This window comes from Polyodon spathula, chromosome 13 (assembly GCF_017654505.1).
Source record: "Polyodon spathula isolate WHYD16114869_AA chromosome 13, ASM1765450v1, whole genome shotgun sequence".
Classification (NCBI taxonomy): Eukaryota; Metazoa; Chordata; class Actinopteri; order Acipenseriformes; family Polyodontidae; genus Polyodon; species Polyodon spathula.
Genome location: NC_054546.1, coordinates 39,328,848 through 39,350,865, shown reverse-complemented (window position 1 = coordinate 39,350,865; position 22,018 = coordinate 39,328,848). Strand labels below are relative to the sequence as shown.

Sequence of the window (22,018 nt, the reverse complement as noted above, 5' to 3'; positions counted from 1 at the left end):
AGCACATGCGCATATCGGAACCCAACCGATACATTACTATACTAACTGATCAATTAAGGTAGCTCAAGGTAGCTCAAGCATGGTATTACTGGACATGAGTTTGATTAAACTGAACTGGGCAAAGCTGTAGAATCCAAGACGTCACAAGTATGTTTAAGATTTAAGGTGAAAAAAGTTTAATTAAATTTCTTAAAGATAAGGGGATAATATTAAAAGAGCTTCAAATGACATTTAAACATTTTTACTTGTACCTTTCCTTACATGGGACCTGGGACAATGCTTTGAACTGTCAGTGAGGGGTCAAGGGATGCTACAGGTAGCAATGAAAGAGAAATTAGGTTGTACAACATGGATACCTTGGTGGGATTTTTAAAATAGGTCAAAGCAGGGGCTCCCGAGTAGCGCATCGAGTAAAGGCGCTCTGTGTGGTGTGCAGGATGCGCCCTATAGCCTGGAGATCGCAGGTTCGAATCCAAGCTATGTCATTGCCGACCGTGACCGGGGGTTCCAAGGGGGCGGCGCACAATTGGCCGAGTGCCAACCGGGTAGGGAGGGCTTAGGTCGGCAGGGCAATCCACAGTTTAACATGCACCAGTGACCCCTATGGCTGATATGGCGCCTGCGGGTCTGTAGTGGAGCCACTCAGATCTGTTTTGTCCTCTGGCACTGTAGGTCTGGTGGCTTTGCTGTGGATCTGTAGTGCAAAAAATGACAGCTTGGCAGGAACAAGTTTCGGAGGACGCGTGTTTCAGTTGCCGAGGGGGGTTGCAGAGGTGAACCGGAATAAAAAAAAATAATAATTGGGCATTCCAAACAGGGGTGAAAACTGGGGTAAAAAAACATTGGCGACAAATAAGTTAAATAAAAAAAAAATAAAAAAAGCATTCTCTCAGGTCATACGAATTAAAAAAACAAAACAAAACAATAAAACAAGAGCATCAGGAACAACTCAAAATGATTAAGAAAACAATTTGAAGCTATAAAATGTGTTTTATCACTAACCCTGTGCCAGCTGAACAGTGCTTGGAAGACAACAAAACAATAACTGTATTTCCCAATTTGTTTGTCCCACTGTTCCAATTCTGGTGCCTGTTGTTAAATATATCTACAAGAAGAATGCAGTGCATCAATCTGTAGAAGGGTATATATGTTAAATGAAGATTCATTTCAGTTTAATGGTGAGGTGCACACAGACCTAATGATAAGGTGCACACCGATCTATCTGTCTAAAAGAGTCAACCTCATCCAGCTCCTTGAGTGGGTTACAACTATCATGCCAAAGACATATGCAGCAAATATCTCTAAATGCTTTCAGATGGACATGGTGTTAAAAATGATGTAACTTACTGTGACTTTCCTTGGGCAGTCATTGGAACACAGTCCACTGAGCACTGTAAAAAAAAAAGTAAATGAAAAAATAAGACAACATTTTTATTATCTTCCCCAATAAATAGTAAAACCTTTCACTGCACATAAAAACCATGCTCATTTCACATTTTACCAGCGTGTCTTTAATGCTCTGAGGATAAGGATTGAACAGGTTTATCATGTCTTAATGAGTTTTATAACAGAATGGGCAATGAGCCAGAATTTCTTCACAAGCTAAGAGTTCAATATCTTTTGTAAATTGGCCTTATGAAGGACATATTGACAGATTCCCTGAGCAAATTTAATTAATTTCACTCCAAGAGATGATCTGAAGGGGGACAAGATGAGGCATTTAGAAATGACTTTCTATCCTATTGTTGACTCTTTTGGGGTTCAGTGGTATTCGTTGTGCAAAACTTTGAATACTTCTCTATCTCATTAGAGGCTGACCCACAAGCCATCCCCACTGAGATCCATACAATCACAGAGCATTCTCATCATGATTTAAACTTCTCTGCAGAGATGTAGACTGATACTGGAATACAGAAGTATGACACCCTACACTACAAATGTAAACCAAAAGTTTTAAAAATACATTTTGTAAGCACTGGTGAAATTATTGTATGTTCCCCTTCTGTTGAAGATCTTTCAGTTTTTGACTTTTTTTTTAAAACTTATATTTGGAATATGTATTTAATAGTCAATCCTACAGATTACAAGGCACCTAACCACTTCCTGTGTTTTAAACCCGTTCCTATGGTCTAGCTTCAATCAGATCTAAAGCAAAAGGTACCATGTTTAGCAGTTTATCTATTGAGCTGTATTTGGAATATTCTGAATTAACACACACACACACAACAAATAACCAAAACATTTTAAGCACAACACAAAAGGGAGATGGCCTGTAGTAATGTTAACAACGGAAGAAAGAAAAAAAAATACTGGTTAGCATTTTTTTTATTTTTTTAAATCTTTTGCCCTCCAGTCATTTAGGTCACAGCAACAGAATACCTTGAGTATGCAAATAATTCCAGAAGTTATGGCGGTGTTTTTTCCTTTCTACGGTAGTTTCATTTTGCATACCGCTGTGGATGGTTACCACTCAGGTTTAACTACAGTAACCACTGCCTGGAAGCTCATCAGCAGTATATAAATCAGTTATAACATTCTGCATCCAGCACAGGGGGAACCCCATTGACAGCAAAGCCTTTAATCTTAAAAAAGCAAAGTGTACTGAAACAGCAGCGGAGAAAACATAACCTCGTGAAGGCAGGTCTAACATAGCGTAACATCTAGGACACATTTGGGTATTTTACACTTGTACCCAAGGTACTAAACAGTATCAAGGTTAAATGATTCTGTATAAAATCAATTTAATCAGATTATAATGTAATGAGAGCATGATACAAGTTTGATGAAGGTGCAAAATCAAGCAGTTATCATTTACCATGCAGAGTGTGATGAATGAACGAACAGGCGGACCCTATCAGTGTACAAGGGTCCCTGTTTTTTGAACGCGGTCCCTTAACTGAGGTACTGAAGTTCTCAATAGTGCATAGTGACTAATACATATTTTAATATTTTGTTTAACCAAAATAATAACTATAAAAATAAAGAAAGAAGAACAGTGCTAGAATTCCAACCCTGCTCTTACCTGATTATATTTTGCCATCAGAAGAAAAGCAAAGCAATTCAGAAACCCTTTGACATTTCACATGATGTGGTAATCATCATAAAATATATCCAGCTACTTTTTAAAAGATCCATTTATTCAACAAGCTTTGCTGCCCTAAATAACTGTGTGCTCTGCGGCATACTGATTACTCTCTGCTCATTTAAAGGAATGGCCCTACATTTGCAAGACTGTCTGGCAGAGCACACTCGGTGACTTTCGAAAAAGCAAGAGGACAGAAATAAAAGATTGTCATAAATTAACCACACACACATTTAAAAAGGAACTTCAGTAGCTTAACCAAGTAGAGGCTTTGGAGATCTGAAATGTAATCCATTGAATTTATAGAGCTGGGGGGGTGGGGGTGAACACAGCAGACTCTGAAAACAGAAATCCAGAAAATTAAATAAATATCTATGACATAAAATAACATGAATTTTTCAATTTATTTAATTTCTACCAACAAATGCCACATTGATTTGTCCATTTACTGCAGTACTTATTTAGTTGAATATATTAAAAGCAAAGCAATGAAACTCTGAATGCATGCTTTATGTTAGAGCTGATGTGACAGATTGGTGGAGTGTACCACTGTTTACTGTTCTATTGCTACTTTCAGAACTTGAAATAAAAATATCACCACCACGCCCTAAATATTTTCCTGTTGTATATTTTACTATGCTAATAAAAATGAAGGAGTGTGGAAATAGGGTTCCACAAGATGCTTTTGATACAGGTGCTTGCTCAAAAGTGGACCAAATGAATACAGCAGCTGATGGAATATCTGCACCAAAGCTGCTAAATCTTAAAACTGTGGCATTAATACTACTGGCAACATACAAAAGGAACAATTTCTGATGATTGTGTGTCCTAAATAAAGGTGATAGACAGTCAAGGTACAGAGAAAGCCACACAAAATGTTTCAAAAACAGCCACTTGTATCATCCCTCTAAAGCCAACAGGCCTTAAGAATCTTGAAACTCACATTAAAACTGCAACTTAACTTTCAAGCAGACTAAAGCCATTAATTAAAATATAAAACTTAAAAACATTAGAATAATTTCTTCATAATCATTCGTTTAAGCAGTCATTACCTCCAGATAATTTAACTGGTCTTTCATCAAGTGCCATCACATTCGACTTGGGTCGCTTTACTGCTGCCACGGTCAACGATCTAGCAGGTAATAACGACTGCGTCTCTTATTGTTCTTTTAAACAGCCCTCTCACATTGACTGATCAGTGTATGTAAAAAGTAAACCCATAGCTGTGTGTTGATGAAAGTGCAGTTTGCTGGAAACTAAAGACAGTGTGCTCAGTAACAAAATACACACATTTCTATCATTAGTCAAGGTTAGACAGGAGAAGCTTTGACAGCCACTCCAAGTAGAATTCTTCCTGTTGTGTAAGAAAAATGTTGCCGTTTTCTGTTCATTGTCTGAGATGCAGCCTGCCTCTTCATGACATGAATGTATAATCAAAATGAACCTTTCAAGGTTCTGCTGAAAAAGGCAAACATGTCAGATGCAATATTCAGGGAACATAACCACAGCTATTTGCAAAGACATGTCGATTAACCCCTCCAAGGGGCAGTACAAGGTGGGTGGGATTGCTAATGAACTGATGGTAAACTGGCTGAGCCTCTGCTTTGTCTTTGCAAGCCTCTTTGCTTCTCCTATATAATTAGCTTTTTTCAGTCAGCTACAATGTACCCAGGGTATCTGCGTCTTTCTGGCTCATGAAAATGAATATTAAACAGGTTAAACCCAGCTTCCCACTGCAACATTTCATAAACATGATGGGCTAAAGTTTAGGGTTTTAAGGTAATCCTTTCCCATTACCTTTTAAGTCTAATAGTTGCGTGTGCCCCTTTGGCACAAAACCCTTTAAATAATCACATTTTTTAGCATGTCCCCAATGCTTCCTGTTCAACCACAAACTACACCCACCCGCAAAGCTTTAACAGTCTACCATCTACATTTTTATACAATGACCAGATATGAGGTGCGCAGATGTAATTCGTCTCCTGTGTGACTGTGACTTTGTATAGAGATTTTCCATTTTCTAACTCATAGTCACAACAGATACAATGATCCACTTTCTTTTTAGTGTCAGAAAAAGTATTCCTTATTTTAAAACAAATGATTATTAATTTTCATTTATGGTCTAACTGAATTATATATTATATATATATATCTATATTATATATATATATATATATATAGCCCTATTCTATATATATATATATATATATATATATATATATATATATATATATATATATATATATATTGTGTGTATCATTATAATATATATAATATATATATATATAGTATTATATATATATATATAATATATATATATAATATATATACACACACACACACACACACACACACCTGATTAAAGTTACATTGTGTCATGTAAAAGCTAGCCTAAATGTCTGCTATAATTGTTTTTTCAGTTGGTATCACTTCAATTCATTGTGCACCCACATATCTGCACCAGTGAATTCTGCTAAGCTGAACTGCAAGCTGCACAAAAGAGGGAATGAGGGCTTCTCAGCTGCTGAAGAGAGTTTTTTTCACTTGGTGCACCAAGATAAGGGGAAAATGTCACAGCTGATGGAAATCGCCACATTCAGGATATGAAAAATTAACCAGTAGATGAAACAGGCTTTTCATACCAAAAACCTTTTAAATTACCTTTTGTAAAAAAAATAAAAATCATTACCATTAAAAAGAGCCAACTTCCCAACGTTTCGGTATGTTTAGCATACCTTTGTCAAGGGAAAGTTTGTTTGAAAACAAACAGTGGAAGTACTTATAGGCTTTTTATGCCATGGCAACTACACTCACTTATTTCTATTTAACACTATCAATGTGTTTGCAATGTCATTTACTATAGTTAATGATGTATCGATCTACTATTCCTTGTATTTAAACAGTCAGGGATCATAGTATTGAGTCTATTTATCAATTTATTTTCCTTTATTTGTCTTGCACATTATCAAATTTCTTCTAAAACTACAAATTGTAGGTCATTCATGTTATCTATCTATCTATCTATCTATCTATCTATCTATCTATCTATCTATCTATCTATCTATCTATCTATCTATCTATCTATCTATCTATCTATCTATCTATCTATCTATCTATCTATCTATCTATCTATCTATCTATCTATCTATCTATCTATCTATCTATCTATCTATCTATCTATCTAATTAATTAGAGGTTGGCACGGGTACCCGAAAACCTGAACACCCGTCTGGGTTTTAAATTACTTGATGGTTCCCGGGTCTCTTTTTACTACCAAGGTGTCAATGTATTAATTTGAGAATTTAAAGAAAATGTAGAATATATGACAATACAGTTTTAAGCGCAGGTCTCTGGCTGGGGTAATAAAGACAACTTTAAAACAAGCTTTTGCATTAAGCCTTTTCTTAAATGACAGGATATCAATGTTTTGAACTAAATTGGAAAGAAAACAACATAACATCCTGTTGGTTTATATCAGTGCTAACTCTGTGATCCATTAATAATACGTGTGGCTTTCAATATGGAATAATTTATCTACAGTAATCACTACCCGAAAAAGAGCCAGGTACCCAGTTCCAGATTTTCTACCTGTGCCGACCTCTATATATACACACACAATATATATATATATATATATATATATATATATATATATATATATATAATATATATATATATATAATATATATACACACACACACACACACACACACACACACACATATATATGAGTAAAACAGGGAGGGGGGGGGGGGGGGAGAGAGAGAGAGAGAGAGAGAGAGTTCTTCTGACGCCCACAACTGAAGTCTTTCTAAGACAGATGAGCAATAATTCACTTTGCAGTTGAGTGAAGTATTGTTATCATAAAAACATTCCGACCTGTGAATGCATTTGGAGCTTAATGAGTTTATAACAGATAATTCTAAAGGTAGTGGACTGAAAAATGTAACTTCCAGCAAAACACTGATGCAGGTCCCAATGACTGGAGAAATTATAGATCAGTGAATTCTGGTCAGCTAAGGACAGTGTAAATGCAGTCGTGGTCAACATCATGAGATGAATGTATCACTTAAAACCTCATAGTGCTAAACCATCTAGCCTATGCGACCCCATCTTGCCCTTTGCAAAAAAAAAAAAAAAAAAAAAAAACAGGATCTAAAAGATATATAGCAAAGAAAAACAGTTCCTACTGTGGACCATCTGCTACTGTTGTGCTTCGTGGCATTTTAGGCTAATTTATTAACACTAAAAGTAGCGTTCATCAGGTGATTAATGCACATAACTGGTGTTGCCAGGCCACTGGCTTATTGTGTCCGAGTAACCCCTGGGACAGCTCACTGTCCTGAAATTAAACAGACATACCTGAGAACTGACTAAAAGCAAACACCTGCAATAAGTTGGCCACAGAGAGGCTATCCGATTAAGAGGAGTATAACAAATAACAATTTCCAACAGTAACCAATGTATTAAGAATACTTAAATATTTAAAAGCCAAAAATAAATCATAATTGTAAACTGACATGTATCTGCACATTATTATACATCGAGAACCAGATGAAACCATCAGATTTTTTTCATTAGATTCCACTATATCTCATCACAAAACAAACAGGAATTGCTTTAGGCAAGGGCTACCCTGTCAAATTAGTTGTCTTTGATCTGTGCAAGAGGGTTAATAAGAAAGAGATGCAGTAGTTATATTTATTTGGAAGCTTTACTTGTTGTAGTTGTCCATTCTGTTGGCATGTCACGGCATATTACTCCAGTTAATGATGCATCAAGGGAAGTAGATCTAAAAACTCAAATTCACATTCTTTATTGTCAGTCAGATTTAAAGATGCTGTAATGATCAGGGCCTGCATCTTATCTGTGTATTCAACTTGACTGCAAGGGCAGTGTATTATCATTTCAACTACAATTTGCAAAGATAATAGTCAGTGAATCATTGAACACATTTAAGCAAATACATAGCCTAGTATCTTTATAAATCTAACAATTGCTGATCCTCATCTGAGAGAGGCTTCACCTAAAAAATTCTTAATTAACAATTTATACTTTATTGTGAAAGACAACTGTGATGATACAATCATCAAAGACATCCTGTTTCCTTGTATTTTATTAAGGCATGCTTTTAGCTTTAGCATTTACAGGCTATTACAGCAAAGGGACAGTTACCCACTTTAAAATAAAACACACAAACAAACAATCAAAAGCCTTGCTGGTATTTATTTCTTGTGACATTTTACCCTCTGGCTAAAATAAAAAGGCATCTAAAAAGGGAATATTGTTACTGTCAGATGTTCTGCTGTATGTTTGCTTCTAAGAACCAGCTACTGTTTATTCACAATGGTCCACCCTTTTCTCCTTTTCCTGTATTTAGATTGTAAGCCTGCATTTTCTTATTTAATTTTGGACCATGCCATACCAGGGTGCAGCAATTTATCTATAGTGTATTAGAAATATATCCTTAAAAAGTTAAACAAAAAATTCTAAACCAGGGGCAGGGAATAATGACAATACAGGTACTAAGAGATAAGGAAATACATTTTTGTAGAGCTAGTTAACCTTTTTCTTTTCCATGCAGACACAGGCCACCACCTGTTCTCTTTCCATGTGCCTAGAGGTCACGAAGGGTTACACTCCGAAGGTACACACAATACATTGGTTGTAGTCCTCAGCTGGTTTGTGGGTGATCACATTGTGATGGATTTTTACATTATAACCCACTTTATTCTATGAAACCTGCATGTGTGATCAGCGAACTTGCAAAAGTCTTAAAACTCCCAGAACTCATGCGGAGCCCTGACAAACCATCCATGAAATTAATCAGTTTTCAAACAGAACCTCAAATTATAAAAAGGACATCATGTACAGCAATGCTTTAAGAGGAGCAATTTAATACTCTGTTAGTTTAGCTTAGTTCATTCACTTTGTACCCACAGGGACAGCACAGGTACATTAGATTAGATCACAGAAATGAGCAAATGTTCTATATGCAGCTATGGCCAAAAGTTTTGCATCACCCTATAGAATTAACTAATTTTGCTTTATAAAGTCGAATGAAACCTGCTGAATAATGTAACGTTAACATATTGGATTACATACTGCTTTGTAGTTCCATGCACTTAATTAAAAACTGATAATTTTTTTTTAAAATGTGACATTTCAAAATCTAATATGAAATACTACCATTATTATGATTTCTGGTAGAATTTTGCAATTTTGTAGTTTCTTTGATTACATGATGTTTTTTTTTTTTTTTTTTTAAAAGCATGTCTCAATACTAAAATTCCAGGTGATGCAAAACATTCTACATGTTCTACAGATTTTAGGTAGACCACAATGAAGAAAACAAAACAGTGGAAATATTTTAACTGTAAAGTTTAACTGCACTCATCTCTTCCTAAAAAGTATTTTCATCTTAAAAGTACAAAAAAAAATGACAAGCCACTTGTACCGCCTGCAAGCAGAATAACAGCAGATTAGCATGCCCTCCCATCTCATGATAGTTTTAATACATTTTTGTGCCATTAAGCTCTAATCAAATTACAGTTTTATTAACTCCTCTAAATGAAAATGTCAAATTTGCTTAACAAGAACTGAAGCAGGGTGTATGGTTACATTAAAATGTTGTAGCTGCTACAAAGTCTGTCAATGGCATAGTACAACAAAAAGAAAGACAGAAAAGCAAAGTAGAGCCTATTCAATTAATTGCTGTAACATGCCACCTGAAACCCCCTACTGCTGGAGTTTGAGAGTGCATTTCAAATGATCAGTCCAGGTCTTCAACCAGTGCTGAACACTGCAATTAGCTCAATCTCTAAGCAATCCTAAAACCTATCTTATAATTCCATGCTCTAAGCAGCACAGGCGTAAAGTCAATAGTACGGCTTCTCCCTCGATAGCAGCTTGGGGACTAATGCTGGAGGAAATCGTCCACTGCTACAAAGAAATGATTTCAAACGAGAGATCAATCAGTGACTACCAATTAAACCCTTGTTTCAATTCTGCTTCTTCAGCCCTTTTAATACACACCAAAACATCTGCTTTCTTTATCCTTTGAGCCAAAGGTTTAGGACCATTCAAGCTTGTAAAACACTTTTGATTAAAATGATGATAAAAAAAAAATAAATAAAATCACAAGATCCACAGCTACCAGTTACCTGGATATTGAAAGCTGGTAAATTTCTGTTGTATCAGTAACACACTCTATAACTCGCTTGATAAAATGAGATTCAGTGGCACAGGTTAACCAAATCATTCAATTGAAGCTACATGGGCAAGTAATTGATAGGTCCCCACTTTAAAAAAACATGCATATATTTTTTTTTTTTTAAAGAAACTATTTTATTATCATAGGATTGTCTTATTACAAAGTCATTTTGTGCAGAAATAGTTAAATAAACAACCACATTTTTGCAAATGTTCAAGCAACTGACATTAAAAGCACTCTTGCTATTATTATATTCTATGAGGTTCAGCCTAGCTAGTGCACCGTCTCCTCATTGCTGGTTGACAACTTTATCAGACAAAACTAGCAATCAACAACCCCCCAGCTAAGCACATGGAGCTGACTCTGCAGCCCACTAGCTGCAGATAACTCTCATAGATCAGCCTCACGGGTCTGCACATACAATACTAGCAAAATACACACGCAGAAATAATTATGGGTCAAAAGGCGACATACAGACTCAAAAGCAATTGCCTGCAGTCATCTGAGCTGACAGTATCCAGGGTCTGATTGAAGTCAGGAGTGAGACCTGATAAAGCGAGATCTTGTCAGTTTGAGAATACAGGTTGGTTGGTCCTTAATTAAAACCAGGGAGCCATGGATTAAAGGGCACTGAAGCTATTTGCTGACAGTTGTTTATTTATAAATGTCAGTTTTATCACTTGTGCGTCTCCTAAACTGATTCATGGTCTGTTTGTTCTATTAGGATAGAGGATTTCGGATAATATATTATATATATATATATATATATATATCTTATATATATATACTATTATATATCTATATATATGATATATATATATTATATATATTATATAATTTTTTGGTAATAATACAATGTGTGCTCAAAACACATATGAGTTTTTAATACTGCTAGGCCTGATGATGATGATCAAACTAGTCAACATTTTCAGAACCTTTTTTTTTTTTTTTTTGTGATCATTCTAATCGGTTATCCAAAGCTACATAACACACTGCTACAATCAACCATGTATCAACAGTATAAAACTGTAAGTGCCCTTAGCAAACAACCTTCAAATAATATACATTTGAAACATTTTTTTCAGTGTGCAGAAGGATAGCTGGGTTAATAAACAATATTAACAAACAAGAAAAAAAAAAATCTTTCTTGATGTTTTTCAGTTTCAGTGAGAAAAAACAAAAAAATATAACATATGCTGGCAAAATAAATCTGTTAAATGTTCACGACACAACTATAATTGAATGATGTGTTAAAATCACACAAATACATAAACATGAATATAAATAACCAAGCAAATACATAGACCTACAGCCTTACTTTACATTCAGCGACACCCCTAATGCACACATTCTGCAATCTGTGTAAGAACTGCATTTTGGCAGGTGCTTCCCTATTCATAAAAGCACAAATTAACATCTTTGGAGCACAGACTTTGCTACTTATTTCTACCCAAACACCATGCAGACTCATCCTGTTAAATCCATGCCTGTCCAAGTGACCCAATCCCTTTATTATCTGTAATACGGCAGATTTTTCCATTTTATTTTTATATTGGCTGTCTATGAAGCAGATAACTGTGCATCTCTATAAGGAAGACATTGCAAAATAGGTCCATGAAATCATGAAAAAACTAAACAACAACGGATGCAACACAAAGTTGTCACTTACCGATAACCTTTACAAAGTAAGCATCTGCCTCGAAGTTGTTTTTCAAAGCGTGGATGGCAAGTTCATTTTGAGGACCTTTACTGAGCACCATCAGATCCAATATTCCCTGCAATGAGAAATCTGGTCCTTCATAAGAGAGAGGATAAGCCATTTTTTTTTTTTTTTTTTTTTTTTTTTTAAATTGTGGTTCTCTCTAAAATGGGTTGAGCAAGATTCGTTATTCTAATGGTCATCCTAAATTATCTGGCAGTTCCATAAGATTTTTTATAGAAGGAAAAAAACAGAAGTTACTGCTTTCTTTATATTACTCCCTAGGATAAAACACAGGCTTGTTGATTCATACCAACACTTATGCCAGGCTATAGAGGTTATTTCAACTTCTCGCTATACATTAGCAATACTTAAGAATCTGCTACAATGCACTACAAATGTATGGCGTGCAAGTCAATAATTATGTACATTTATCATCATTCAACTGTGTTTTTTCTTGTCATACAATTTCAGTTTTGATCATTTAACATCTGCATCTCAAATTTTCAACCATAACCCAATAATTGATCAAGCACCTAAATAATGACTTATAAAAGTCGGTTACTGTAAGTTATTAAGGGTTATCTAAGGGTATCAAAATATGGGGATATGTGCCTCTCTGTTAATCTCTATGTTAACCATATTTCAAAAGATGGCAATTCTTGTACTAAATGGTTATATAGGGGCATGACAGCAATGGGGATGCTAATTCTCAGACAGCTTATGTTTTTGGTGTTACCCAACTAACCACTGCAATGTGCAGCCTAAATATAAAACTATTCAGGCTTACACACTTAACAAAAGGGACATTTATTTTAGAATTCACAGCTTGTTCAACAGGGGTCATATAACTAGTGGCTAGTCTTTGGTGTAAACCTCACACCTTCTACAGTTCTGTATGGCTCCAAAGTTATGCAGCTGTCTATACCATTTCTTAGGTAAGTATGCAGTATTGTAATGGTAATTTCAATTCAAATTGAAAATACATTAATAAAACAAATTAAAATCCTACTGTTTTGTTTTTCTTCTTCGTACGATGCTATACGATATATATATATATATATTAATATATATATATATATATATAATATATATATATAGCATATATATCTATATATAATAGTTTAGGGCACTTTCTCCCCCTACCCTCCAGTGGGGAGTGCTTTTAACCTGAAGATATTTTAAAATTGGACTTCTATAAATTTGTCCTATCTAGACGTCTCTACCGTGACAATCACACTTCATAGATGTGAAAATTTTGTAATGCATTAACATTACGTAATCGAAACTTAGGGCTCCCCAAGCTCCCCAATTAAGCCAATGACTTTTCTTATTTTCTCACAATTCCCTGGTGGGACTGGGAGAGGACACTCTTTGTCAGGCCTCAAATGAGAGCTGGCAGAAAGTTTAAAAAAAAAAAAAAAAAAAAAAAAAAAGGAGCGACGAAAAGTGTTGGACTCACGTCTTCATAAATGTCAAAGAACGTTGCCATCACAGCACCTGTGATATGACTGAGGTCAGAGAGCTCCCAGAAGACTCTGAACATACGACCGGCACCCCTGCAGCTGACGTTGGCACATGGCACATTCTCCAAGAGAAAAGCTTGCTGATTGCTAAGTGAAAAAGAGTGAGAGAAAAGGTTTTCCATACAAGATGCTTATTGGGCAGAAAGGACAGTGCTAAGCAATGTATCTCTCACACACACGCAGGACCAAGGCTGGTACCTATTAATCAAAAGTTTTTTTTTTTTTTCCTTCTGGCAAACTTTACTTCAGTCATGCAGTTCTTTAAAACAGCCTTTTCAGAAAATGAAGATTATTCAATTTTTTTCTTGGCTGTGGCTTCCAATTCTATTTCCTTTCTATTTTAGTTGCCCGCCACAGTAATATGCAACTTAGGCTAGGTCATTAAAAGATCATTTTTATTCATAAGCACCAGTGGACAAAATAAAAGGAAACTTGATTCAAGGACACTATGGATGACCTTACCAGCATTACACATACCTATCAAGCAACTAAAACTGAAGGGCAACTGACAGAAACTTAACAGACTTAGAAAAAAAAAAAAAACAGTATCCAATAATTGCAATAAGACTATTGCAAACATCATAAAGAAAAAAAAAAAAAAAAAAAAAAAAGAATACAATTTGAAAGGAAATTAACCTTGAAGAGCACAAGCTTGCAGTCCACGGTAAAGGAATACCTGTTTTTTTTTTTTTGTTTGACACTCATTTCTTTAGAAAGGCTGAAGTGTATGAAAAAGCAAAGCTTAACATTTTAATGCGATTACAGCTGTGAAGATGTCTGAACAGGCTGGAAAAAAAAAAAAAAGCATAACTGTTTCTGTGAATATTTTTCCCATTTGTGTTACGTTATGCTTCTTTTCCCCACTGTGAAAACCAATAGGATAAGGCAGCTGTTGTAACAGCCCTGTCTATCTCTGTGGTTTAGTCGTACCTTAAGTGATTTAAGCTGCATTCGACATTACCAGGAGCTATATCTTCTTGAATGTTTCCCCTTTCTTAGCCACTAATGGCCTTCGGGATCAGGGCTGACGTCGGGTGGGGGGGCGCGCGAGGGGTGCCACTGCACCCGGGCCCAGCCTCTGCTGTGGCCCATACCAAAGATATTCTAGAATATCTTTGCCCATACCAATTATTTTTTTTTTTTTCCTGAAGTCCATTATCAAAAAACAAAAACAAAAAACTGTTCTCCTAGTGGTTAAAAAATAAACCGTGTACTGCCAGTCAAAACACATGATCATGTTGTGCAAATGTGGATGAGCCTGAAATAGCAGCTCAGTGATAAGTTTGGTTTATAATAACAGTAATCATTTTTTAAAATGGCATTGGGGCGTCTTCAACTGATCTTAACATTGACTAATTTAAATACCGCCACTGAGATAACATACATTTGTACCATAAATAGTTATTTTTAGTGATTTAAAGTAGAGCTGTATTTAGTTCTACTATTGTTTAGTTAAGTAAACCTTTCATTTAACCCTTTATATTATATATATAATATATAGTATGGATATATATATATATATTAGAAATATATATATATATATATATATATATATATATATATATATATATATACCCACACACAAACAAACACACACTATTTATTGCAGATTTCAGGGGCTGTTTTACAAAACACTTCTAGCCCTTGTAACAGACTGCTACCTAACAAAAATATTGTATAAGTCTTCTTTCTACCTGTTTTAGAAAAAAGTATTTTGATGTATAGTTTTGCAGAAATCAGTTCAAGCAGTCTTCAGTATTTTCTTTGATTTATATAAACTGGACTCACCCACCACTTACTATGAATAAATGATTTTAATTTAAACACGATGAATAATTACAAAACTCCTTGACTGGCCAGAGAGAGGGATGGATTTCTATCAAACGACCTACTGGTAAACACAGTCTCAGAGTTGCAGACGACCCCTGCGGAATGTGAATCATCCAAAGATATTCTTGACATCGATCAGTTTGTGGATACATCTGGCCTAGTCCTAGTCTAAACACAGCTCCACCCAAAAGCAGGGGGGAGAAAAAAAAAAAAAAAAAAAAAAAAAAAAGATTTATTTTAGCAAGCTGTGCAACTTGCTAGAATTCTTTTCATATGTTGACTTTCAGCCTTCTCAAAGACATGGCAAAGCGAAACTTCAGGGAGTGCAGTGTCGACAGAATACAGATGCCCACACAACAAACGTCTTCAACTAAGTGCTCAGCTGAAAGATGAGCACCCTTTCAGTTCATTTCTGTTTAGAGCTGCGCTTGCACCTTTTTTGTCATTAAGCTCTCAAATAGGTTGTTGTCATCTCTCAAATTTTTGTTAACATTAGTATTTCAGTGAGGGCATCAATGAACCCTGCACAGCTGGCTGTTGAGCACGCTGGGCAAAAGACTAACAAAATATATATTTTTTCTTTAACTATTGCTTTCAAACTAAAATATATCATAAATATGTACAATAGAATTTCAAGCCCAAATGCAGTATACTGGGGGGGGGGGGGGGGGGGGGGGGTGGGGGGGGGAGTTAGAATATAAAGTGCAAATACGACCCCCTCCGGTTTAGGGTTCATCATAGATAATTAAAATATAACCCTATTGGCTTGGTATCCAAACACATACATAAAATGTTTTAAGCATTCGGCTGGTGTAATGAGGGTCTGTTTTTAAATTAGTTACAGTTCACGTGCATCATAAGATTTATGAAAAGACATTGCTCACCCTTGCAATGTACTATACCTGCACCTGTGACAGTGCAGATTTATAAAATAAAAAATGGTACTCAAAATATGTGGGTACTAGAAATGTATTGTAACACAGCTCACTAACTAGCCAGAGAGGCCCTTATTCTCACAGGTGTGTTCTAGGACCACACTGACATGATTACAACACAACTCAGTACTAATTGGTCATGAAGGGCCAAGCCAGCGGTTTTCCTGAATGAAGAGATGGACAAGAAACAGCATAGGTACTCACTAAATTGTTAGCCACAGACTCATGCAGTGACATGCCACACCAACACAGCAGTGCTGGTTTTGAACCTGTAACTGAGAGCCAGTGCAAGTGTTTCATTGCAATACTTGAAGCACGATTTGAAGTAAAGACAGAGAACTTAAATAAAACTGAAATATCTCAAATAACAAGAGGCTTAGTAGGACTAGTTAGGAAGAGTGTCTTGATACGTTGTTCTTTTTGTTTTAAGATCTTTAAATGTGTAATTTATAGTCTTCTACTGCTGCAGATAGTTGCCAAAATATGTCTTCTCTAGACCATAAAGTGACATGAGATAACTGGTCAAGGCTTGTCTACCTACAGCTGAATCATCTAGTTTTGTGGAATGTAAACAAACTTGTTGCATATCTTTATTACTGGCTCACTATTTATGTATTTTTTTACTTTAATTCAGAATGTGCAAATATTTTGCTATGAAAGCAAAACTGCTGCCTCCAGGTATCCATTGCTGTACATCGCATGCTCTGATTATACTCATAGCAGTGAGCTTGAAATGCGACACAAGAAATCATCGCCTTGTCCTCTAATTGTGTTGGAAGTATCTGCATAGGCCAATTTGGCATAAAATACAAGCAATAAATCAAAAGATATTCAATATATACTCCTAGTACTAGTAAGGGGCAAGCAAATACCTTTTAAGGTGTTGTTAGCACTCTTTTAAGGTACAATATTAAATAGGTGGAGAGAATCCCTTGCACTTATTTCATTAAATTGGCATCTGTTCTTCTCCTCCAGCAAATTATGTTCCTTGTACTGATTTAAAGATCACATGCATTCACAGCCAAACGTCTCATCAAATCAAGGGCTTTGCCCTGTCTGCAATTTGCTGGAAACCCTTTACCTGACAACTCGCTCAGAAGCTGTAAATTTAACTTGCTCCTGAATTTCTTTTTCTTTTTTCTTTTAATAATTATTTCTGTTCTATGAAGCTGGGGAAGCATATGCACGTTAACGCTCATCATGGATCGGCACATAAGCAGTAGGAGCTCTGGCCTTTTAATTGCTTCTTGAAAACTGATCGTAATGACACCATCTGCAGCATTTTAATTCTTAACTCTGACAACTGACAGGAATGGATCAGGCCTCATCACGAGGCAGACAATAATTGATTTTTAAACAGTATTTATTCCAACAGTTTTTAACCCCTGAGAAACGCGCGAATAATGTGGTGCTTTTTCACTAAAAAAAATTTAAATCCTCAATTTCTTTATTTAAAAAAAAATATATATATATATCTTACTTGAGAAATAAAATACAATTAAAGAATCTTTCTAGGTGCATTTTTAACATTGACAGGTAGCTGTGTGATGTTTTCAAGCAGGAACTAGTAAAATTTATTGAATGAGGGGATCTTAATGAGATGGAACCTGGTCGTTAAGCAATCTAGTTAAAAACAAGGGTGCACAACATGATCCAAATGTAACAAATGTATCATTCTTCAGTTTGATCGATGATTTGATGTATGCATGCATGCTGTTTGTTTCAACAGGCACCTGGACTTATTTTGGTCAATTCAAATAGTTTGCTACAATCTGTCATCTTTGTCTTTGGTAGATGCTGCAGCACATATTTATTACATGTAAAGCAACATTTCAACAATTGGACCATCTCTCCCTCCTTCACACACTTAAGCTGATCAAATATGTGAAAATGGGTCAACGTGGAAGTATCTTAGTATTTTTAGAACTACAGCAACCTGCATGTTCCAGGCCATAGCAAATTAATGTCACTGCTGAAGTTGACCGAGAAAATAAAACCAAGGTGCTGGAATTACAATTTGCTCCCTGGTAAAACTGTTTTGCTCCCACTGCGTCCACGACAGAATGGCATGGCGGGCCACACTACTCCAAAGTATACGGTGTTGCATAGGCAGGCATGCAGCTTCACCTATAGGAATGCAATCTCCAAGTTCAGTATTGATACAAACACAGGAAGTTTTGACGCTGTGAAGACAATTGGAGTGTCAAACACGGATGCATGAATTATGTTGAAAAAAATATATCACTGCTGTACTTGCAACACAGAATGCAGCAAAGGTTATGAAATGAGTTTGCTGTAAACTCAACATTTTATATATGTGTGTGTGTGTGTGTGTGTATATTATATATATATATATATATATATATATATATATATATATATATATATATATATATATATATATATATATATATATATATATATATAGACACACACACACACAGTGAAACTCTGATACAATGCACTGCCTTGGGAACGTAAAAACAGTATGTTATAACCGAGGTATGTAAAAACCAGATACACACGCATACCGGCCAAATCAACACAAAAACCAGAACCTAGTACAGCACTAACTGATTAATGTGCCTATACAATGTATGTAGTATAAAGGTTTATTACAGAAGAAACAATATAAATCAATGCAACCTGTAACTAGTACTGTACAATACAATACAATGTAACATTCTGTATTTTATTTATTTAATACAATAATTCTATGTTGCCTTGGATAAAGATGGTCAGCTAAATGAATTATAAAAAATAACTAAAAATATGTAATTAATGTACTGAATAATACTGTACTCTAATTAGTAAAATAAACAAATTCATTAAAAAAAAAAAAAAAAACACAACATAGTCCAGTAATAAATTATAGAAATAATAAAACTGATAATAAAAATATGCAAGTCAATAAACATTACCATACAAACTGTCAGTTCAGGTACAGTACAGTAATCATTGTCTGTATGCTATTTTAAGAAGTCTTTTAGGCCTGGCCACATTAGCGTTTTACAAGTTAAGGGTTCAAAACTTGCTTAAATTGATTTGCATCCACACTAAACATGGTTCATAACTGAGTTCAACAACCGAGTTTGTTCTCCGAGTGCCTCTTGTGGTGCAGTGTAAGTCAATAGATTATTGTTTCTTCAAGCATCTCTGATACATTCTTTCACATTACCCAGTGCTCAATCCAGGTTTGACATGAAGTATTTTTGTCTTTATCACCAGCTTATTTATTATACCATCTTGACTATCTACAATCCAGGCACCTTTCAATGTTTAAAATTGGATTCAGACAAGGCCATCCTCCCATGAAGCTATAGTTGCTTTTGGTTTATTGAAACACAGAGATATATTCAATTGCTGTGAATATAGCTCTGTTCATTGTAAGATTTTCTAAATACAGCACATAAGAATATAAAGTTTACAAATGCGAGGAGGCCAGTCCGTCTAGCTTGTTTGATTGTTAATTGCTTATTGATTCCAGAATTCCATCAAGCAGCTTCTTGAAGGATCTTAGGGTGTCAGCTTCAACAGCATTACTGGGGAGTTGGTTCCAGACCGACACTACTCTGTGTAAAAAGTGTCTCCTATTTTCTGTTCTGAATGCCCCTTTATCTAATCTCCATTTGTGACCCCTGGTCCTTGTTCCTTTTTTCAGGTCGAAAAAAGTCCCTTGGGTCGACACTGACAATGCCTTTTAGAATTTTGAATGCTTGAATCAGATTGCCAAGTAGTCTTCTCTGTTCAAGACTGACTAGATTCAATTATTTTATCCTGTCTGCATACGACATGCCTTTTAAACCCGGAATAATTCCGGTAGCTTTTCTTTGCACTCTTTCAACAATATCCTTTTTGGAACTGGACACAATATTCTAGATGAGGTCTTTCTAATGCATTGTTAGGTTTTAACATTAATTCCCTTCATTTAAATTCAACTTTTCACTATATATCCGAGCATTTTGTTGGCCTTTGTTATAGCTTCCCCACATTGTCTAGATGAAGACATTTTTAAGTCAACATAAACTCATCTGTCTTTTTCATAGATTCCGTCTTCAATTTCAGTACCTCCCATATGGTATTTATAATGCACATTTGTATTGCCTGTGTGCAGTACCTTACACTTTTCTCTTAAATGTCATTTGCCATGTGTCTGCCCAGTTCAGAATGCTGTCTAGATCATTTTGAATAACGGTGTCTGCCACTCCTATTTTTGTGTCATCTGCAAATAGTTTGGCTACTATACCAGAATCTAAGTAATTAATGTAGATTAGGAATAGCAGATGATGTAATTCTGATCCCTGTGGTATTCCACTGGTTACCTCGCTCCATTTGGAGGTTTCTCCTCTAATCAGTACTTTGTTTTCTACATGTTAACCACTCCTTAATCCATGTGCATGCATTTCCTTAAATCCCTACTGCGTTCAGTTTGAGAATTAATCTTTTATGTGGGACTTCATCAAAAGCTTTCTGGAAATCTAAATAAATCATGTCATATGCTTTGCAATTATCCATTTTCGATGATACTCAAAAAGATTAAGCAGGTTAGTTAGACACGATCTCCCTTTCCTAAAACCATGCCGACTGTCTCCCAGGATACTGTTAACATATAGGTAATTTTCCACTTTGGATCATGCATTAGTCTTGTATCTTTTTAATACCGACATTTGAAGCAAATGATGGAAATTTTACCTCTACCATACACACAAGTATTTTCCTCTAGTGCAAGAATGGAATATACAGACATGTTGAAAAGGCACCACATTAACCCCAACAAAGATGAATGGCATTTGACATTTTTCTGCACCAAATACCATTGGGCTGTTCATTAGACGGCTGCTTTAATGTTCTACCAAATTCCAACACTCAATATTTGCATTACATTACAGTCAGCTCATTCAAATAATTTGTTTTATGTGCCCTTGTGACAGAAATAGAATGATCTTTGGTGATAAATCTCCCTTCTGACCTGTGAGGGCGCTAAGTAACAGGAACAGAGTACCCTGGACTGTTTGGCCTGACACTTTATTCCCAGGGTTAAAAGGAAGTTGGTCATCTAGAAAGGGGGCGGAGCTTCTGGGCACTAATCGACCTGGAAGGGAAATGATGTGGTAGCCGCGTATTGGAGGAGCGGCTGCAATCGTTCAAGGGGTCATGTGTGACGGAACAAATAGGGGACGAAGCAACGTCATCTGTTCCTTTGTTTTGATTAACGCATTGAACCCGGCAGGACCAGTATTATTGTATCGTGAGTGTCGCCAGAGGCCAGCACATACTCGGAACATCACTGAACCAGAGCACGACAAATTGTATATTCACCACAAGCATCACTGCACTCACTGAGGACTGGTGGTTGTGTGTGTGTGTCTTTTGATTATCGTGTACTTTATTTGGAACTGCCCTGTGCATTAATTATACAGAGCCGTACACATTGTTGTGTATTGTCTGTGTTTCATTTATACTTTCTGTTTGTCAGTTTCAACCTTGGATTACAATTTAAAAAAAAAAAAACTTGAGCAACTAAACCCATGAATCATTCTGATTTATCGTAACCATGTTTCAACAGATTTTTTTTCTATTCATTTTAATAGACACCTTATGGATTTATAAACCTTAATATGCCTCCCCAAAGGGCAGTCACCAGGACCTGCAGTCTTCTTTATCATTCTATAAACAGTTCCTAGGAGCAGACAGTTCAAATCGTATTACAGGGCACACCACAGAAATGCAGGC

The 22,018-nt window shown here is 35.7% G+C and overlaps 1 protein-coding gene across 4 annotated transcripts in view; it reads right to left on the bottom strand.

The window, feature by feature from the left end:
• LOC121325350 (T-cell immunomodulatory protein-like) overlaps positions 1-22,018 on the bottom strand; it is a 96,442-nt gene that overhangs the window by 30,624 nt on the left and 43,800 nt on the right. For all 4 annotated transcript variants that reach the window (XR_005951327.1, XR_005951328.1, XM_041267781.1 and 1 more), the window contains exons 11-13: positions 13,457-13,607; positions 11,965-12,070; positions 1,348-1,391 (exon numbers count right to left, since the gene is read on the bottom strand). Coding sequence is in view for 2 of the 4 variants with exons in the window: in XM_041267781.1 (XP_041123715.1) it covers positions 1,348-1,391; positions 11,965-12,070; positions 13,457-13,607 (301 nt within the window). In the remaining 2 variants the exon portion in view is untranslated. The remainder of the gene's footprint in view (positions 1-1,347; positions 1,392-11,964; positions 12,071-13,456; positions 13,608-22,018) is intronic.